Source organism: Pteropus medius, unplaced genomic scaffold (genome assembly GCF_902729225.1).
Source record: "Pteropus medius unplaced genomic scaffold, Ma_sr-lr_union100, whole genome shotgun sequence".
NCBI lineage: Eukaryota > Metazoa > Chordata > Mammalia > Chiroptera > Pteropodidae > Pteropus > Pteropus medius.
In genome coordinates this window covers 8,380,057-8,398,918 of record NW_024356249.1, presented here as the reverse complement: position 1 = coordinate 8,398,918, position 18,862 = coordinate 8,380,057, and the positions used below count along the sequence as shown (strand labels likewise).

At 33.9% G+C, this 18,862-nt stretch overlaps 1 protein-coding gene across 3 annotated transcripts in view; it reads left to right on the top strand.

The window, feature by feature from the left end:
- MKLN1 (muskelin 1) overlaps nt 1-18,862 on the top strand; it is a 291,211-nt gene that overhangs the window by 211,826 nt on the left and 60,523 nt on the right. For all 3 annotated transcript variants that reach the window (XM_039860791.1, XM_039860790.1, XM_039860792.1), the window contains one exon: nt 9,453-9,565. In XM_039860791.1, the coding sequence (XP_039716725.1) occupies nt 9,453-9,565 (113 nt within the window). The remainder of the gene's footprint in view (nt 1-9,452; nt 9,566-18,862) is intronic.

Genomic DNA, 18,862 nt, shown 5'->3' with positions numbered 1-18,862 from the left:
TTTTCACAAACGTTTTATAAAAAGAAGAGAAATTATAATATTTTACTTAAAATTAACTACTGAATTTATATAGTAACCTGTGAGTTTGTTTAAAAGTATTATTAGGGTCTGGGAAAAATTAATTTCAAAGCATAGGGATTTGCTTTCCTGATGTTGGCCGCCTCCTTGCTTCCCTCCCACGGAAATAGGCTGACTCAGCTGTAGTCTTAGCATCTTTTTTTCTACCCGAGACTCCAATAAGTACAAATATGCTTCTTTCTTAAAGAACCAGATTTATATACAAATTGTTTTTTGTAACCTAGAAAAGTCACTTTGCGTAAAAGGGGTCAAATATATGATGACATTAAAGAATTAAAAATAAATAAATGTAAAAAAATGAAAAAAAAGAGAAAAGTTACTTTATGAAAATGGAGATGAAAATTTGTGTTTAGAGTGTCTCTAGTAGCTTTTTCCCTCTTTTGAATAGAGTGGAATTTATAATGCTTTTTTTTCCTCAGTCATAATTGAAAATGTTATTAAACTTTTAAAAAAATAACAGCAGTAATATACTGAAGAAGAACGTTTATTTGAAAAAGCTTGTTTAATTTTCTAAATAAAATGCTGCTTTCCTTAAATGTGAAAGTAATATGGTTTACTTTAGAATTTAAAGCCCACCTTATCAGGGGGCAGAAGGCATTTTCAGTGTTTACTGTATTGATTGTTATAGGAGAGGGACCATATGTGATAGGTAAAGTACATGTGTAAGAAAAGATAAAATAATTTTCCTCTTTTTTTTATAATGAATTTTGAAAAAGGAAAGTAAAAAATTTAAATAATAGGCCAATGTCATGACAGAACTTAATGTGAGCCGATCACTAAGATTAAAAACTATTTTTTCAGGTCATAGATACTTGAAGTGATATACTTACAGTTGCATGTTAAAGGTCCAAATATTTTTCCTATAATATCTTTGTTTTATGCATTATAATAGGATTTTAGCAAATTCTTGGTGGTCAAGTCCCTTATTACCACTGACTTTAAAAAATATCTCAAAGAGAGGAAAAGAGTTGAGTATTTACTTAATTTGCTTTAGAAGCAATAGTTATAAGAAAGCATACTAAAAATGACTATTATAGTTATGGATATTATTTCAGCTGGGATCTTTAGAAGAATAATCTCTTTTTGATAACTTCTGAGGATTCATTAGTCTACAAAGTAAAACTGACCTGTATCCATACTTCTAGTATTGGCACTAGTTTATAAAAAGTAATAGAAGTACTTTGGAAATGTATTTTTAAGCAAATAATTCCACCATAGAAAATTTAGGGACTTCTCCAGTAGAGGAATTTTTATTTAGAGCCATTTTATATGTTTCAGTGCCCTTTTTTTTAACTTTCCGAATGCCGGGTCAAGCTTTTTTAGGTCCATGGATGATTATAAAACTAGATTTTGAGCCTTTAAAAGGAACCAGAAACTTAAAATCTAGTATAATTAAATAATCATGGATGGTCAATTAATATGAAAGTTGCCTATAACTCAGATGGGCTTGATGGTCAATATGTTACATTTTTGCTAATGGTGTGGAAACAGTACTAACTGTACATGAATGTTAAAGATGAAAGGGTTAGCTAGATTCAAGTGGTCCTTTATATGAGTAATAGGAATGGTGTGTAAAACATCTTGGTATGGAATTCTTCCTTTCATTTTTTAAAAACTTTAAATAATGTGTTTCAAAGAAGATGCTACTTGATTTCTCTCATCTTCATTTTGATATCTCAAAATGGAAATTGAGGTAGAAGTGATGACTCTTTTTAATTTTATTGTTGACCATGGAGGGGAAAACTAAAAGAACACATACCAAAATAGTGACATTCATATGTCTCGGTGGTACTTACCAGAGGTTTTAAATTTTCTACTTTAAAAATGTAGTATCAAAAATATTTACAACTAATACATATTATAAATTGGAGAAAATTTTATTTACTAGCATTCCTTTTAGGAAGGAACTGTATTTATTTGGGAAGGTTCTTTAGGGTACAAGGTGAAATGCCAAGGAGACCTCATTGTAGAAGGAACTATTCTTTGCAATATTAAGGACAACTTGCTTGTTAGGACCAAAGAAAGGGAACAAGGAACCACATTAAGAGATAAATGATCGTGGAGCCAGAGAATGGCAGAATGTCACACTTTGTGACGTGACTGTCTCTTTTTTCACCAAAATCTTAGACGTTTTCTCTAAAACTGAGTTGAGAGTGTACGTGTGTATATATGGGGTGTGGGTTGAGGTTTGAGGTAGGGACTGGTGATGCAAGCTTGAGGCAGGGCAGGAGAGTGGCTTCTGAGAATTCAGTTGTTTGCAAGCAGAGAGATGTCAAGAGAGATGCCCTCAGACAAATCATAGAAAGAGCTTTGAACTTTCACAAGACTCTGGAATTGTGGGTTAAGTTTAAACAGGTGTCTGGTTCTGAGCATGAGTGATACAGGACTCTGCTATGATCAAAAGAAAACAAAAGAAGTTTTAAAATACTATTCAAAAGACTAATAACTTTTATACCTTGGCATTCCCAGTCTTTTGTTTTAGCTAACCATTGCTGTCTATATTCTTTTCTGTCATCATTCTCTATTCTTATAAATATTTACATATTTTTTTTAGATGAGGCTTCATGAATGGGCTTTAAGGGGCCCAGGATACTAGAAATGATGTACAGTATTTTTTTCTGTCTGCCTTTGTGGAACTTACTAGGAAGAGTTATCACCATATTTTTAAAGGGTTAAACTTGTCTATTTTTGAAATCATGGTAAATATTGCCAAACTAGGTATTCAAGTAAAAATTCAAATAAAATTACTTACTCCACATAAGTATTCAGTGTTGCAAAGTAAAACTGTTTCCCACCTCTCCCCTACTCTTGGTTTTTCCCAGATTATTTGTTGCTATTCTGAGATATGTAAGGAAGAGAATAATAGACAATAAAGTCAGAGATGTAGTGAGGGGGACAGATTGTGTTGAGTCTTTTAGGCCTTTGTTCGGAATGAGATGGGATGACACTGTTGGATATTGAGAAATGCCGTGAACTGTCTTTCATTTTAACAGGACAGACTGGGTGAAGGGAAGATGCAGACAGACCTTTTGGGAAGCAGTCACTTACCAGAGAAGTGTTGATAGCATTAGCTTATACTAGAGTGGGTACAGTAATGATGAGAATTAGTCAAATTTTGGATATATTTTGAAGATGTTGTATAGAGCAACAGAGTTTGCTAAAGGATTGGATTTGAAGTGTTAAGAGAAGGGAGTGAAGGATGACTCAAGGTTTTGACCTGAGTGATTAGAAAAATAGTGTAGTCATTCTCTTAGATGGGTAAAACGAGAAGATCAAATATGGGGGATTGTTCAGCAACTCCATTTTAGATGGGTTAGGTGTGAGATGCCAGTTAGACATCCAAGTAGATATGTCAAGTAAGTAGTTGGATATATTAATTTGGGATTGAGGAGACAGATCCAGGCAGAGTCATTATTTCCCTTCCTGTATTTACGTAGCACTTTGTTCATATTATTATTTTTCCTGAGATGATTTCCATATTGTTTGAGAGTTGCTTATATAGGTGTTATGTATCCCAATCCTATCTGTTCAGCTTCCCTCTCTCCAACCCCCAGCCTAGTGGTCTTATTGAGGGGGGAAGGACAAAAATCTTGCTTTATTTATTTTCATGGCAACGGAGCTGGTATGGAGCAGATGTGCACTAAATATTTGTTGAATTGAATCAAAATTTTAAAATCCATTTTCCTTTAAGTGGAAAGAAAAATATTTACTTGGAAACTGCACTCGAATATTGCTGTAACCCTTGATGAGTGGAGCGTGTTATGATGTCATTTATTGTAATATGCTAGTATTTTTCTGAGGTGAATTTATGTTGTTGGTTATATTCTAATATATTTAAACTTTTTGATGACTCTGCTTGTTTTATTCTATTATATAGTCTGTGCTTTTCTAAAACTGTAGTTATGATTGATTACCTTGGGATCTAGGTGGGAAAATTAAGTGTTACATAGAGCTTTGCATTCTTTAGGGTAACACTTGGTGCTTTTTAAGTTTAGTTTGGGTACAAGAGCAGAATCTGGGATATCCTTGGAATTTTTCTCTAGAAATCCTTCTATTTCTATTATAAAACCATTAATAGCATGATTTTTTACCAAGATGCTTTAATATACTTCAAGTATTGATTTTATCATGAATGTACCAGAGCTCTCTGAATCAGGTTGATCTTAATCACCTTCGAAGAGATTGTGTTTAAAGTCTTTGAAAATCCAGTCTTACTGATATGACACCAAATGTCGTGGTTGCGGATTGACTTTGTGAGAAAGCTGTGTGTGTGTTAGACATACCTGGCTTTGAATCCTCCCGACTTTACCACTGATTTTTTGTTTGATCTTGAATAGTTATAATAAAAATGAGAATAATAAATTAAGTTGTGAGAGTTAAAAGAAATAATGTATTTTATATATAAAATATATTATTTGTATATGTGTTTTTGTACGCAACATATGATATATACTAATTAATTCTGCTGAGAGAATTTTATATCAGTTTGGAGACCTTTCTTTTGTTTTTGTGTTTTTGACAGAATCTCACAGTGGAAATATTTTTAAACAATTTAAAAATTTTTGGAAAATCAGTTGAAAAGCAGGAAAATATTAACTCATTTCATTTCTATGGCACCTCTGTGCTTAACTCTAAATTGGGTTTCAACTCCGGGTAAAATAAGGTGACTAGAAGAGAGAAAGGCTCTTCTATTTTGTTTCAGTGTGGAAATCTGTTCAGATGAAAATTTAAATGTCCATTGTACCAAACAGTTCTTTGTTATGTAACTCTCATTGAGTTTTGAGAACCTACAGTACCAGTCTTTTTTCCTCTCAATCAGAGTAGGTGGTAAGACTCAGTCAAAATCCCAATATTTGGTATCTACAAAAGAAGTTTGAGGGGTGTTACTTGCCACTTGGAAGATTCCTTCTATGGAAATCTGAACCTTCGCCTATTCTGTACTAAGTCTATGAAAAGTACTTTTTTTCTTCTTCTTAATTTTTTTTTACATAGGGTGCCATGTCATGGGTTTTCCTTATATTCCTTAAAGAAGCCTTTGAAGGAAGTAGGTAAACATGGGTTTTGGTTAATTACACATATATTCATATGGCTATATTTCTGTAGCTACATATGACATGAATCCTTTTCTTTCATACAGTTAGCCTAAAGGAATTCTGAAAATAGCCTTAGTTAAGATTATAAAGTATATCGTCATAGGCATAAAATATAAGCTTTAGCAGGGAAAGTGACTAATGTTGAATTGACTGAAAAGATCAGTCTCTTGATAGTTTTACAATCATAGCTTGTGTAAGAATATAGCTCTATATAAAAAAGGGAGACCGATGAATCCAGTTGATAATCTGCTGGGTCGTAGAGCTCAGGGGATGGTTCAAGAAGGTAAGGTACCTAGGTAGGGTCTCTTTCCCCTTCTCATGTAATCCTCTCTTCAGAAATTGTTAGTTTAATTCTTCCTGACTGCATTTCCAGAAGGCTTAAACTCTTAAACTAAATGCCCTGACAGTGTTTCATTTTTAGCTTGAATATAAATTTGTGTTTAAAACTTTTTTTTTTTCATTTCATTTGTTTTTCTCTCGGTGTCTATATTAAACTAAAAATTAAGCTAACCTCCTTCACTAGCCCGTTAACCCTTTTCTTACCTCTTCCTTTTGACATGTGAATTTGTATGCATTCTATACTGTTTCAAAGTGGAAAAATAGATTTAATTATAAAAATAGTGTGCCATCTTGTGGAGGATTATGCAATCAGCATAGTCTGATTTACTCCTGAGAATCAAGAGTAGAAGGATGGATATTGCAGTTGGGCTCATAAAATAAAAAGCTTGCTTCTTTGTGCAAAATGGTATAAAGACACTGATATGTTAACATTTCTACCTTATTTTCAGTTCATATAAGCTTAGTACTACTTGTACTAAGTAGTTATAGGGTTTATTTTGCACTGGTACCAAAAAGACTTCTACCAGAGAATATGGTTGAATTTTAGTTTTTGTGGCCTGAGTAATGAAAGATTGATTGATTGAATGATAAATGATTCATTTATAGTCTCCTGAATGAAATTGGTTTGACATTTTAAATATAGGCTATCATTAGTCAGTTTAATTCCTTCTCTTCTCTTTCAGTGGCTCCTCCTTTTCATTCAGTCCTGTATGTTGCAAGTTGAGATCTGACCGTGTCATGTCCCTGCGTAAGATCTATAGCTACTCCATTGTCTGTGGAGTCAAGTTCAAAGCCTTTATATTGTCATTTAACCCCTTCCATGATATGGCCACTACTTGTCTTTTTAACTTCATCTCCACCTATTAACCTTTTGTGTTCTTAAAACAGTACATTTATTCATCACACAGTTTTCCCCACTTTGTATGCATTTTTTAATTTAATTCTCACAGTATCTTTATGAGATAGGTACTGTGTGCCATTTTAGAGATGAAGAAACCAGTGATTAAGGAACTTGGTGGTCACACAGCTGTGATGGGAGAGCTACAGTTCTGTCTGAAATCTACCTGACTTTAGAGTCCATGTCTTTTTAAACACTTTCTGTGTGTTTTTCTGTCTCTATACCTTTATTATACATTTTACTCTGCTTGAAATGACCTCTTCTCTGTCCCCCATTCTGCTAACAAAGCCACCTTTTGCTGCATAGGTCAGTTACCACTGTCACCATGAAACCTTTTCCGAGTCCCCTCAACCAGGTATACCTTCTTCCCTCTTTTGAACCCTCATGGTGCTTTTTACCTTTCTTACAGCACTCAGTCTGCTCTGCATTATGGTGATTTTATGTGCTTGTTTTATATTCTTAACTAGATTGTAAGCTCCTTGAGGATAGGGACTGTGTCTTCTTTTTATTCTCTTAAGTGCATTGCCAATTCAAATTAGTACTCAAAAAATATTGACTGGACATTCCTCTAAGTGCTGAGAGAAATGGATAGCCTCTATAGCCTGTGCTCCTTTAAGAAAAAAATAGAGAGGGCTGCTGCTTGAGGATTGTACTGCCCTAGAGACGGACTCGAATTGTTATATAACCTATAAGTGTGAGAATGGATATCAGTAAACCAAACTACTACCTGTCGCAAACAATAATGTTATTTTTTTCTACCTTCTTAACTTCTCACTACAGCTCTCTTCAGTTATTTATATAATGTTTCAAAGTTTTTGATATCCTTTATGCATTAAATAATACTTTTGCTGGTGTTTGTTTCTAGATATTTCATCTCTGAATGTTTCAACTTAAATGATTTAATTAAAATTTTGTTATGCATTTCATTTAGGTATGTCAAAAGGTCCTGTTTCTGTCTGATTTATTCAATTTTACTATTAAACTTCAACTGGGACCACAAAGTATTCATGGACAAGAATGACATCTTGGATTAATTCCATTGGGATGCTTGCTCTGTGCCAGATTTTATTTTGCTCAGCTATCAATGAGGCTGTTGTGGAAATGTGGGTTTTTCTTTGCTGTGAGAATTTATGCGTACAAAGAGACCTGCTTTTCAGAAAGAACATTGAGAACCCAGAGCCCAAGAGGAAGGGTTATTAAAGTTAATGAACCAGGGTAACCTTATCCAGAGGGTGCCCAGAAATACTGTAAAACAAAAGGTCAACTGCTATTGCTATTTTAGTTATATACCCCCTCCTTCTCCAGGCTTCAGAATTTAACAGAGTTAATTGCCCCTACAGTGAGGACTTGACAGATAATTTTTAAGCCAGATGAAAATTCTTTTAATTTTTTTTTCTGTAAAATTCTAAGTATTTGGGCATTACTCTGTGCTATTTGGGAAACAGAATGTTACTTAACTAATGATAGTGGATTGTTTTATAGTTCTGAGATGTGACGGTTTTTAATAGTTTAAATAATTGTCATTATTTCACATTAGTACAGAGCCAGATGTGTTCTAGGTACTGAGAGACATGGAATCAGACACAGTAATACTGTTTTTATTGTATCTGGGGATTTAGTATCTACAAGTTACTTTTTATTTTTGTGCATGTTTTAAAGGACATGTTGTTTATGCTTGACAGCTTTCAGAATGTTTTTATGTAACTTCTGTCTGAAGAGCTTCACCACAGCCCTGAGAGTTTTGTAAATGAAAAAAGTAAGACTCAGTGAGGTTTAGTGACCTGTACTGATTACCCAGTTAGCACTAGAACTTAGTCCTGTTCCAGTGGTCTGCTCTTACCCAGAAGCATTGTTTCGATTTCCCAGGGTTCTTGGGGCATAGAATAGGATGTTTCGCTTAAGAGAATTCATTAGAGTTTGAAATTATATGAAAATATGACACAAATCTCTTAGAAGATAGCACAACTCTATGAATGGCAAGAATTTTCTTAAATGGTGTTACAGTATTTCCAGGTGCACTTTGAATTGTAACCCTTCACGGTGGGACATGATTTAGATGACAGTCTCCACATATTATAGGCCTAGGTCATGTCAGTTAGAGAGTAGGTGGCTTTACAGTTTACTTGTAATGTCTTATGTAACTTTTAAAATATAATTGGTGGGCTTGTGTAACCAGTAGACATAAGACATTTACAAAGGGGGGAAATATTTCAAGAAAGGAAAGGTACTATTATTATATAAAGAAGGATGGGATGATGCACAGTGTTGTGTGTAAAGATTTTCACTATTCACTGAGCAAGAATTCGTTTTGTCACAGGGATAGAGTCCATGGATATAACAGATTTAAAAGAAACCAGATTCTCAAAATACCTAGAATGACTTAAAGGTTGATTTCTATGGAGTTAAATCTACCACAATATATTTGGAAAAAATTCCCCCAGTTTCCATGGGAATATCAAGGCCATATGTATCACTTTATTCTTAAAATATCTAATTTAACTTCCAGCTACTTTTAATCATTGTTTTTGGTATTGCAACCAAGAGAAAACAGTTTTAATGTGAACTTTTTTTTTTGAAATAGCTAGATGTCTTAATGTCATATTTTACATTATATAGTCTTCTGAGATTATTTTTTTCAGTCTGAAGCTGCATTATTAAGAAAGTGGTAAATGTAAACTTTTCCTGGTCTAACACAGAAACTCCTAAACTGGCTGCACATTAGATTCACCTTGGATCCTTTAAAAGTACAGACCCTTTTTACCTACTGAAGACCTATGGAATCAGAATCTTAGGGAATGCCTCCTCGTTATCTGTATTTTTATAAAGGTCTTAAAATAATGGTTCCACAGCAGCCTTTCCATATATTCATGTTTAAGAAATACTAGCCTAGTATATATTTTGGAATGTTACCAGTTTAAAATTTTGATTTTTAAGTTTACTTAGATGTACCTTCTTAAATGATAATAGAAACAACTGATAGGTCTGGGTGCTTATATCTTGTCCTTAAGTTTATCTTTTTACACATATTTTTCTAATTTTCATAGAGACCGTTTATTTGTTTGGTGGATGGGATGGAACACAAGATCTTGCTGACTTCTGGGCGTACAGTGTGAAAGAGAACCAGTGGACATGTATCTCTAGAGACACTGAGAAAGAGGCAAGTTCTCAGACTTTTCATCCATCTGTATTAAAACAGAGATGTGGGTGTATACTTTTCCAGATGATTTGTATTCTTTTCTAATGTCTGTCAGCAGTGGTAGCAGAAGAATTTGTGAACAAGTTTGTTTTAAGTACTCGTGTTTTCCAGCTTCTCTACTTTCAATTACTGGTACACGAACCAAACTATCTTATAGAGCTAAATAGAATGGGAATCTAAGATCAATCATTTTACTACTTTTGCCTGGAAATGTAACTGTGTAACTATCTTTTTTTCTCATGGCCCTGTCAAATCTATTCTTATTTCAAGCATTCATCTTATTTTGATTTCCTCTGGAAAATTTTGCTTTGAATGTCCTCACTCTCACTGTTTTGGTCCCTCACTTTTTGATTGTAGTTATCAGTTTTACAAATGACATTTATTTTAAACTAAAATTGTATGTATGTATTCATGTGTGTGTCTGTCTGTTGAGACAGATACTCATAAAGCATTTCCATAGTGAATAAGGTGGTCGGATTTATGGCTTTGAATTAAATAAGTACATAATTATACACTGGTATAAAGCAAATATTGATTTAGTTTTTGTCCAGATCTTTATAGAATTTTTTATTGTATCCTCCATGTAAGCTATTTCAGATTTCGAGGTGAAAAATAAACAGAACAGTAGGAGCTGCAAATGAAAAGTAAGAGAAAAACCTAATTCAAAAACCACTAATTTTAATCTAGGAATGCCATTTCAGAAAGATCTAGTGCTATGTCTTTAATCTCAGGAAAATAGAGTCTTGCTTACTCTTCTGTTCCAGTGATTAATCATTTAGGTAGTGCTTATCTTTCCAAAGTTATCTTAAAATTCTGATTTGTTTATTATCTCTGTAAAAGTATGTAAAAATGGCTTGTCTTTCAGTATTAAAGTAACGTTTTCTGAAATGATTATTTCTATCTTCAACAAAAATAAAGACATCTAAGAAATACCTAGCATTTCTCTTAAACTGTATTAAATCTAGATAGATTGCATCTGTAATTATTCTTGCAGTAAGTCTAGGATTCATCCTGAAATCCTCCCTCTTATTCAGAGTGTATCTAATTAGTGCCTAAGTTCCAACAGTTCTAGCACCCAATATTGTATTTCAGATGTCTTTTCCTCTTTTTTGGCATTAATTCCAACTTCATGGTTTCTTTCTTAAACATTTTTGCCTCTATTGTTGATCTCTAGATCTATTTTCCATTCATTGGTATAGTCTTTAAAAAACATGTCTGGCCATGTGATACCTGCTCAAACTCTATGGTTAGCTTCAGTCTATTTCTGTTATCTCTTATATTGTATCTATTACATTACAATCGCCCACAGAACTTCAGTGACATATTTGGTTTTGGCTGGGTTCACTCATGTGTCAGGAGTCAGCTGGCTGTCACCTAGTTCAGAACTACTTGGTTCTGTTCTACATAGTAGCTCACCTTCCTGTTTGCTAGCTGGGGCTTGTTGTCATTTCAGGGGTGGGGCTGCAAGGGGAATGAAGTGGACATGAGCACGTCATCAAATTTGTTGTCTTATTGGCCACAGGAGGTCATATGACCAGGTCCAGAGTCATTGTTGGTGAGAGGCCCTATCAGAGGGCACAGAAACAGGGAAGTATGGATAATAACAATAATCAGAATGATAAAGTGATTTATCTTCCTCAGTTGCTTCTGCTTAGAATAAGAACTTCAAATTTCTAGTCATGATTTGGTCCCTATTTACCATTCTAGCCTCATCTCCTGATTTTATGTACCAGCCATACTTATAGTTGCTGGGATTATTCAACTTTCTCATCTATGTCCTTTAGCAATAGTTTTTTTCCTGTTTCGAATTAACAGAAGGTCCAGTCTTTACCGAGTACATGCCTGCTTATTCTCTTAAACTCAGTTCGAACTTCATTTCCTCTGTGAATTCCTTCTTGACTTCACATAGAATTAGAAGCTTCCTTTGATATGCCCATTTAACCCCTTATATTCCTTGAATGGATTACTGTAATGATTGGTTTACATTCCTATTTTTCCTACCTAGACTTTGAATTCCTTAAGGCATAAATCATATGCTTACTTTTTAGTGATAGGTGAGATAAGTTAAATCAAAAATTAATGCAGGGAAAAGTAAGGAGATGATAAATGCAAAATTCAGGAGAGTGGCTGCTTTGGTGGGGGAAGGGGTTGGTTTACACGGGACCTCAAAGGTAGTATTAATGTTCTACTTTTGAAGGTGGGCATGGGTATTATTTTTTATACCATTTATATATATGTTATAAGTAATATTTAGAATGCAATAAATTATATAAAACTAATATTGGAAAAATACAGAGATTATTTTGATGAGAATACTTTGTTTCTGTTATTTGGAAGTCAATAGGGTAAGTAGTGATCCAGTGCTGGAGTTTAGATTTATAATAATTTATTATTACTTTCTTCATATAGACACCTAAAAACCTTTTGTTGATCTGTCCCTTACTTGAATGGTAATATATGACTCTGCATAAATGTTTATTCCAAAATTGAACAGTTAATATTTCATTTAATTTTATTTTCTATATTAGTGAGTACAAGTTATTGTTTGATGGTACCCCAAGGCATGTTTTAAGAGTATGATATACAATTAAAAAGCAAAATTAATTAAATTCACTTAAGTGTGTATCTAATAACACATTTAGGAGATTGAAAGATAATGGAACAGCTCAGCTCTTAAGAATAACGATTTTAAATGTTCAAGTAGATATGCAAGTAAGTTTTTATAGGTTCAAAAACTGTATTTTTCTTTAGTTTACAGTTTTATAAATCTCTTTAATGTTTAACTTCGTAGAAGACAGCTAGATTGTGACATGTTGTTTTGTGTGAAATATATGAAGAAAATTGGACCTCACATGGATATGTTTTTGGAAAGGAAAGTAGTATTTCAATAGCATTTTTTGATAATGGTGTATGTTCTTTTTTGATCTCATCTCCCAAATTGACAAGTGGTTATTTTGTAAAGGTAATTGCATTTCAGACCAGGAAACCGTATCAGCTAACGTTTTATATTCTGTTACTTTAAAATATATTGATCTATCTTGCTCTCTGAATGGATATTTTACTTACCCATGGTGTTTTACCCAAGTGTTTTTGGTCATTTGAAAAATATTGGTTCCCTGAGTTATGAGCATTGTCCAGATGTTGACATTTTATTGTACAATATCCAAAAACCCCACATTTGTTAATATCCCTATTAATGTTATTAGAAAAGCATTTTAAGTTTTGGGAAAGTATCAAGATCACAGTGGCAGGTAGACATTTTCTAAAATTCTAATTTTTTGCTTAATTTAAAAACATGCATTTTATCATTAGGAACAAATTTTGTCAGTTTTTCTTCAAAATGACATACTTCATTTTCAGAAAATGTCTGCCATATTCATAATGTTTGAATAACCATACTTAGATTGTTAATTTTCTTTCAAGTAAATATAGTGTTCTATGAAGAAAGCAGGTAGGTCAGCTTGCAACTCAATTGCGTAGGTGCTTTTTTTTTTGAGATAACCATCATACATCAACTACCATTGTTTCATAGTTTTCTAAATCTCTTTAATGTTTGGCTTAATAGAAGGCAGCTGGATTCATATATGCTTCTGTATTCAGTATGTTGCTATTTCAAAAATCATACAGCTGCTGGAAAATTTTGTGTACACTCATAAGAGAATAAGAGCAAAAAAGACAAATTTTTATCTTAGTATCGTTATGAAAATAACTGACTTTGTGGAGTCCCTGAAGTGTCTTGGAGACCCCAGACTGCACTGAGAATAGCTACTTTAATTTAATCCACAGTCCCTATTCAGATATAGACAATTATCCCAATACTTCCTCAGTAATGTTCTCTATAAGTGTCCCAACATCGGCCCCAATCCCCATCTCTGACCCAGGACTCAGAACATGACCATGCATTGCATTTCAATGTTATGTTTCTTTAGTCTCCTTTAGTCTGGAATAGTTCCTTAACATTTCGTTGTATTTCTTGATCTTGACATTTTTGAAGAATACAGAGCAGTTATTTTGTAGAATATCCCTCAGTTGGGTTTCTCTGACATTTCCTTAGGATTGAATTTAAGTGTTTTTAGCAGGAATACCATGTGGATGACATTTGGTCCTCCCCAGTATATTATCACACCCAGAGGTATATTTCATCAGTTTGTCTGATGTTAGTTTTCATGATCCCTTGGTCAAAGAGCGTGCCCACCAGATTTTTTCACTCTGATAAGTAATTTGTGGAAAGACATTTTAAGATTATGAAAATATCCTGTTACTCATCCAACTTTTACCCTTTTAGTATCCATTGATGAAACCGTTGAAGCTTTCTCAAAGTGGTTGTACCATTTTTTATGGTACAGAAATGTTTGAGAGTTCTGGTTGCTCCCTGTCTTTTTATTGAAGTGCTTTGGCACCTTTGTCAAAAATCAATTGATCATATAAGTGTATGTCTCTTTGGACACCGTATTCTCCTCCATTATCTTTTGGTCTGTTCATATACCAATATGACACTTCTTGAGGTCAGATAATATAAGACCTCTTTATTCTTTTTTGTTTTATTTTATTTTTTTAAAGTTTATTGGGGTAACATTGATTAATACAATTATATAATTTTCAGGTATCCATTATAATTTCACATCTATATATTCTATTGTGTGATTACAACCCAGAGTCCAGTTTCCTTCAGCTACCATATATTTGATCCCCTTTACCAGCTTCACCCTCCCCCAGTCCCCCTGTATTTCATCCCCTTTACCCTGTCTGCCTCTTCCCTCCTCCCCAACCCCCTACGCTCTGATAACCACTAGTCCATTGTCCATGTCCCTGAGTGTTTGTCCTGTTCATTTGTTGCTTTTAGGTTTATATCTCACATATAAGCGATATCATGTGATTTTCAACTTTTTCAGTCTGGCTTATTCCGCTTAGCATGATTATCTCGAGGTCCATCCGGGTTGTCGCAAATGGCAGTATTTCATCTCTTCTTATGGCTGAGTAAAATTCCATTGTATATATGTACCACAGCATCTTGAGCCAGTCATCTATCGTAGGATACTTCGGTTGTTTCTATGTCCTGGCCACTGTGAATAGTGCTGCTGTGAACATCGGTGTGCAAATATCTTTTTGGATATGAGTTTTCAAGTCTTCGGAGTAGATACCCAGTAGAGGGATTGCTGGATCATGTGGTAGATCAATTCTTAATTTTTTGAAGAACCTCCATACTGTTTTCCATAGTGGCTATACCAATTTGCAGTCCCCACCAGCAGTGTATGAGGTTCCTTTTTCTCCACATCCTCTCCAACACTTGTTATTGCTTTTCCTGTTGATTATAGCTATTCTAATAGGTGTGAGATGGTATCTCATTGTGGTTTTGATTTGCATTTTCCTAAAACTAGTAATGTTGAGCATCTTTTCATATATTTGTTGGCATTTGTATGTCCTCTAGGGAGAAGTGTCTGTTCAGGTCCTCTGCCCAATTTTTGATTGGATCGTTTGTTTTTTGTTGTTATTGAGTTGTATGAGTTCTTCGTGTATTTTAGATATTAGGCCCTTATCGGGGGTGTTGCTTGCAAATATATTTTCCCATTTGGATGGTTGTCTTTTTACCTTGTTGACAATTTCTTTTGCTGAGCAGAAACTTTTTAGTTTGATGTAGTCTCATTCATTTATTTTTGCTTTTACTTCCCTTGCCTTTGAGGTCAAATTCATAAAATCCTCTTTAAGTCCAAGGTCCTTGAGTTTAGTTGCTATGTTTTCTTCTACACATTTTATTGATTCTGGTCTTATATTTGGGTCCTTAATCCATTTTGAGTTAATTTTGATGTGTGGTGATAGACAATAGTCTAGTTTCATTCTTTTGCAGGCGGCCTTCCAATTTTCCCAGCACCATTTATTGAGGCTTTCCTTTCTCCACCGTATGTTTTTAGCTTTTTTGTCAAAAATTATTTGCCCATATAAATATGAGTTTACTTCTGGACTCTCGATTCAGTTCCACTGGTCCATGTGTCTGTTTTGCTGTCAATACCAAGTCGCTTTATAGTGTAAGTTGCAGTCAGGGAGAGTGATGCCTTCAGGCTCATTCTTTTTTTTCAGAATGCTTTTGGCAATTCGGGGTCTTTGGTGCTTCCATAGAAATCTGATGATTTTTTGTTCTGTTTCTCTAAAAAATGCCGAAAGGATTTTGATAGAGGTTGCATTAAATCTGTATAATGCTTTAGGTAATATGATCATTTTAACTGTGTTGATACTTCCAATCCAAGAACACTGAATATCTTTCCATTTCTTTGCATTTTCTTTGATTTCTTTTAATAGGGTCTTGTAGTTTTCATTATATAGGCCCTTCACATGTTTCGTTAAATTTATTCCTAGGTATTATATTCTTTTTGTTGCAATTGCAAAAGGAATTATTTTTTCCACTTCTTTTTCTGACACTTCATTATTAGAGTATAGGAACGCTATGGATTTTTGAACATTAATTTTGTATTCAGAGACTGTATTTGCTTATTGTTTCTAGTAGTGTTCTTGTGGAGTCTTTAGGGTTTTCTATATAGAGAATCATGTCATCTGCAAATAATGACAGTTTGACTTCTTCATTTTCTATTTGGATGCCTTTTGTATCTTTCTCTTGTATGATTGCACTTGCTACGACCTCCAATGTTATATTGAATAACAGTGGCTATAGTGGATAGCCTTGCCTTGTTCCTGATCTTAGAGAGAAGGTTTTTAGTTTTTCACCATTATGTATAATGTTGGTTGAGGGTTTGTCATAGACACCCTTTATTATGTTAAGATGCTTTCCTTCTATACTGATTTTGTTAAGTGTTTTAATCATAATTGGATGCTGTATCTTGTTGAAGGCTTTTTCTGCATCTATTGATATGATGATATGATTCTTATTTTTTAATTTGTTTATGTGGTATATCACATTAATCAATTTGCATATGTTGAACCATCCTTCTGCCCCTAGGATGAAGCCCACTTGATTATGGTGTATAATCTTCTTAATATATTGCTGCATTCGGTTCACTAGTATCTTATTTAGGCTTTTTGCATCTGTGTTTATGAGAGATATTGGTCTGCAGTTTTCTTTTTTTGTGTTATCTTTACCAGGTTTTGGTATCAGAGTAACATTGGCCTCATAAAATAAATTGAGAAGTATTGTCTCCTCTTCGATTTTTTGGAAGAGTTTGAGGAGAATAGGTATTACATTTTCTTTGAATGTTTGGTAGAATTCACTGGTGAAGCCATCAGGTCCTGGGCATTTACTTTTTGGTAGTTTTTGATGATTGTTTCAATTTCCATACTGCTGATTGGTCTATTTAGATTTTCCAGATCTTCTTGATTCAGTCTAGGAAGATTGTATTTTTCTAAGTACTGGTCCACTTCTTCTAGGTTATTAAATTTGTCATTATATACTTTTTCATAGTATTCTTGCATGATCCTTTGTATTTCTGCAATGTCAGTTGTATTTTCCACTCTTTCATCCCTGATTTTGTTTATTTGTGTCCTTTCTATTTTTTCTTTAGTGAGTTTAGCCAGGAGTTTGTCAATTTTATTAACCTCAAAGAACCAGCTCCTTGTTGTATTTATTTCTTCTGTCGTTTTTTTGTTTTGAATTTCTTTTATTTCTGCTCTAATTTTGATGATTTCTTTCCTTCTGCTGACTTTAGGCCTCATTTTTTCTTCCTTTTCTAGTTTTTTAAGATCAAGCGTTAGATTGTTTATTTGGGCTCGTTCCTGTTTTTGGAGATAGGCCTGTAATGATATGAACTTTCCTCTTACAACCGCTTTTGCCCTGTCCCAAAAGTTTTGAGATGTTGTACTATCATTATTATTTGTTTCTGTGTATCTCTTGATCTCTCTTTTTATTTCTTCCCTGACCCAGTTATTCGTCAGTAGCATGTTGTTTAATCTCCATGTATTTGTAGTTATTCCTGATTTCTTTCGCAGTTGCTCTCTAGTTTTAAAGCATTATGATCAGAAAATATGGTTGGTATGATTTCAACCCTCTTATATTTGTTGAGGCTATTTCTGTGCCCTAGTATGTGGTCAATTCTTGAGAATGTTTCATGTGCTTTAGAGAAGAATGTATAAACAACTGTTTTGGGATGGAAGGCTTTGTAAATGTTGATTATGTCCAGTTGGTCTGTTGTGTCATTTAAGGATGTTATTTCCTTATTGATTTTCTGTTTGGATGATCTGTCCATATCCGACAGTGGGGTATTTAGGTCCCCTACTACTATAGTGTTTTGGTCTGTTTCTCCCTTTAGTTCTGTTAGTAATTGCTTTACATATTTTGAGGCTCCCTGATTGGGAGCATAGATATTAGTAATTGTTATGTCTTCTTGGTACATGATTCCCTTTATCATTATGAAGTGTCCCTCAGTATCTTTCTTTACCTTTTTATTTTGAAGTCTGTTTCGTTCGATATTATTATTGCTACTCCTGCTTTTCTCTGAATGCCATTTGCTTGAAATATCATTTTCCACCCTTTCACTTTGAGTCTGTATTTGTCTTTGGAGCTGAGATCTGTCTCCTGGAGGCAGCATATGGTTGGGTTTTGTTTTTTGATTCATTCTGCAACTCTGTGTCTTTTTATTGGTGAATTCATTCCATTTACATTTAGGGTGACTATTGAAATATGAGGTCTTGTTATAGCCATTTTATCTTTTGCTTTGTGGTAGCTCGGTGTTTCCATTGCTTCCTTGTCCTTATGTTTCTGTTTTCTTTATTTTGATTGGCTTTTGTGGGTTTTGCCTCTGGTTCTTCTTCTTTTATGTTATATACTTCAGTTGTGAATCTTTGGTGTGTGGTTATCATTACGAATATGAAAAGGATAGTTACATATATACAATCGTTCATTTTCTTCTGCCTGTGCCTTATCTCCATTCCCCTTTGCGAATTTGGATCTTTGAATCCTCCCTTTGTCAGTCATTGATATCTCAGTTTATCCCTATGTATGCTGAATGTTCATTACTATCTTGCTATAGCAGTTCTCTTATTATTTAAGCTTATAATGCCCTGTTCTTAGTAAGGCTTGTACTCCTTGCTTCTATTTGCCTGATAGTCACATGACCCCTAATTATGCATTTTTTTGTTTTGTTTTGTTATTTTGTTTTAGATTTGATTTTCTGGCGCCTTTCAGTATTTCCTGTAGTGCAGGCCTCATAGTGGAGAATTCCCTCCATTTTTGTATATCTGGAAATGTCTTAATTTCTCCTTCATAGCTAAAGGAGATCTTAGCTGGATACATTATTCTAGGCTGGTAGTTCCTTT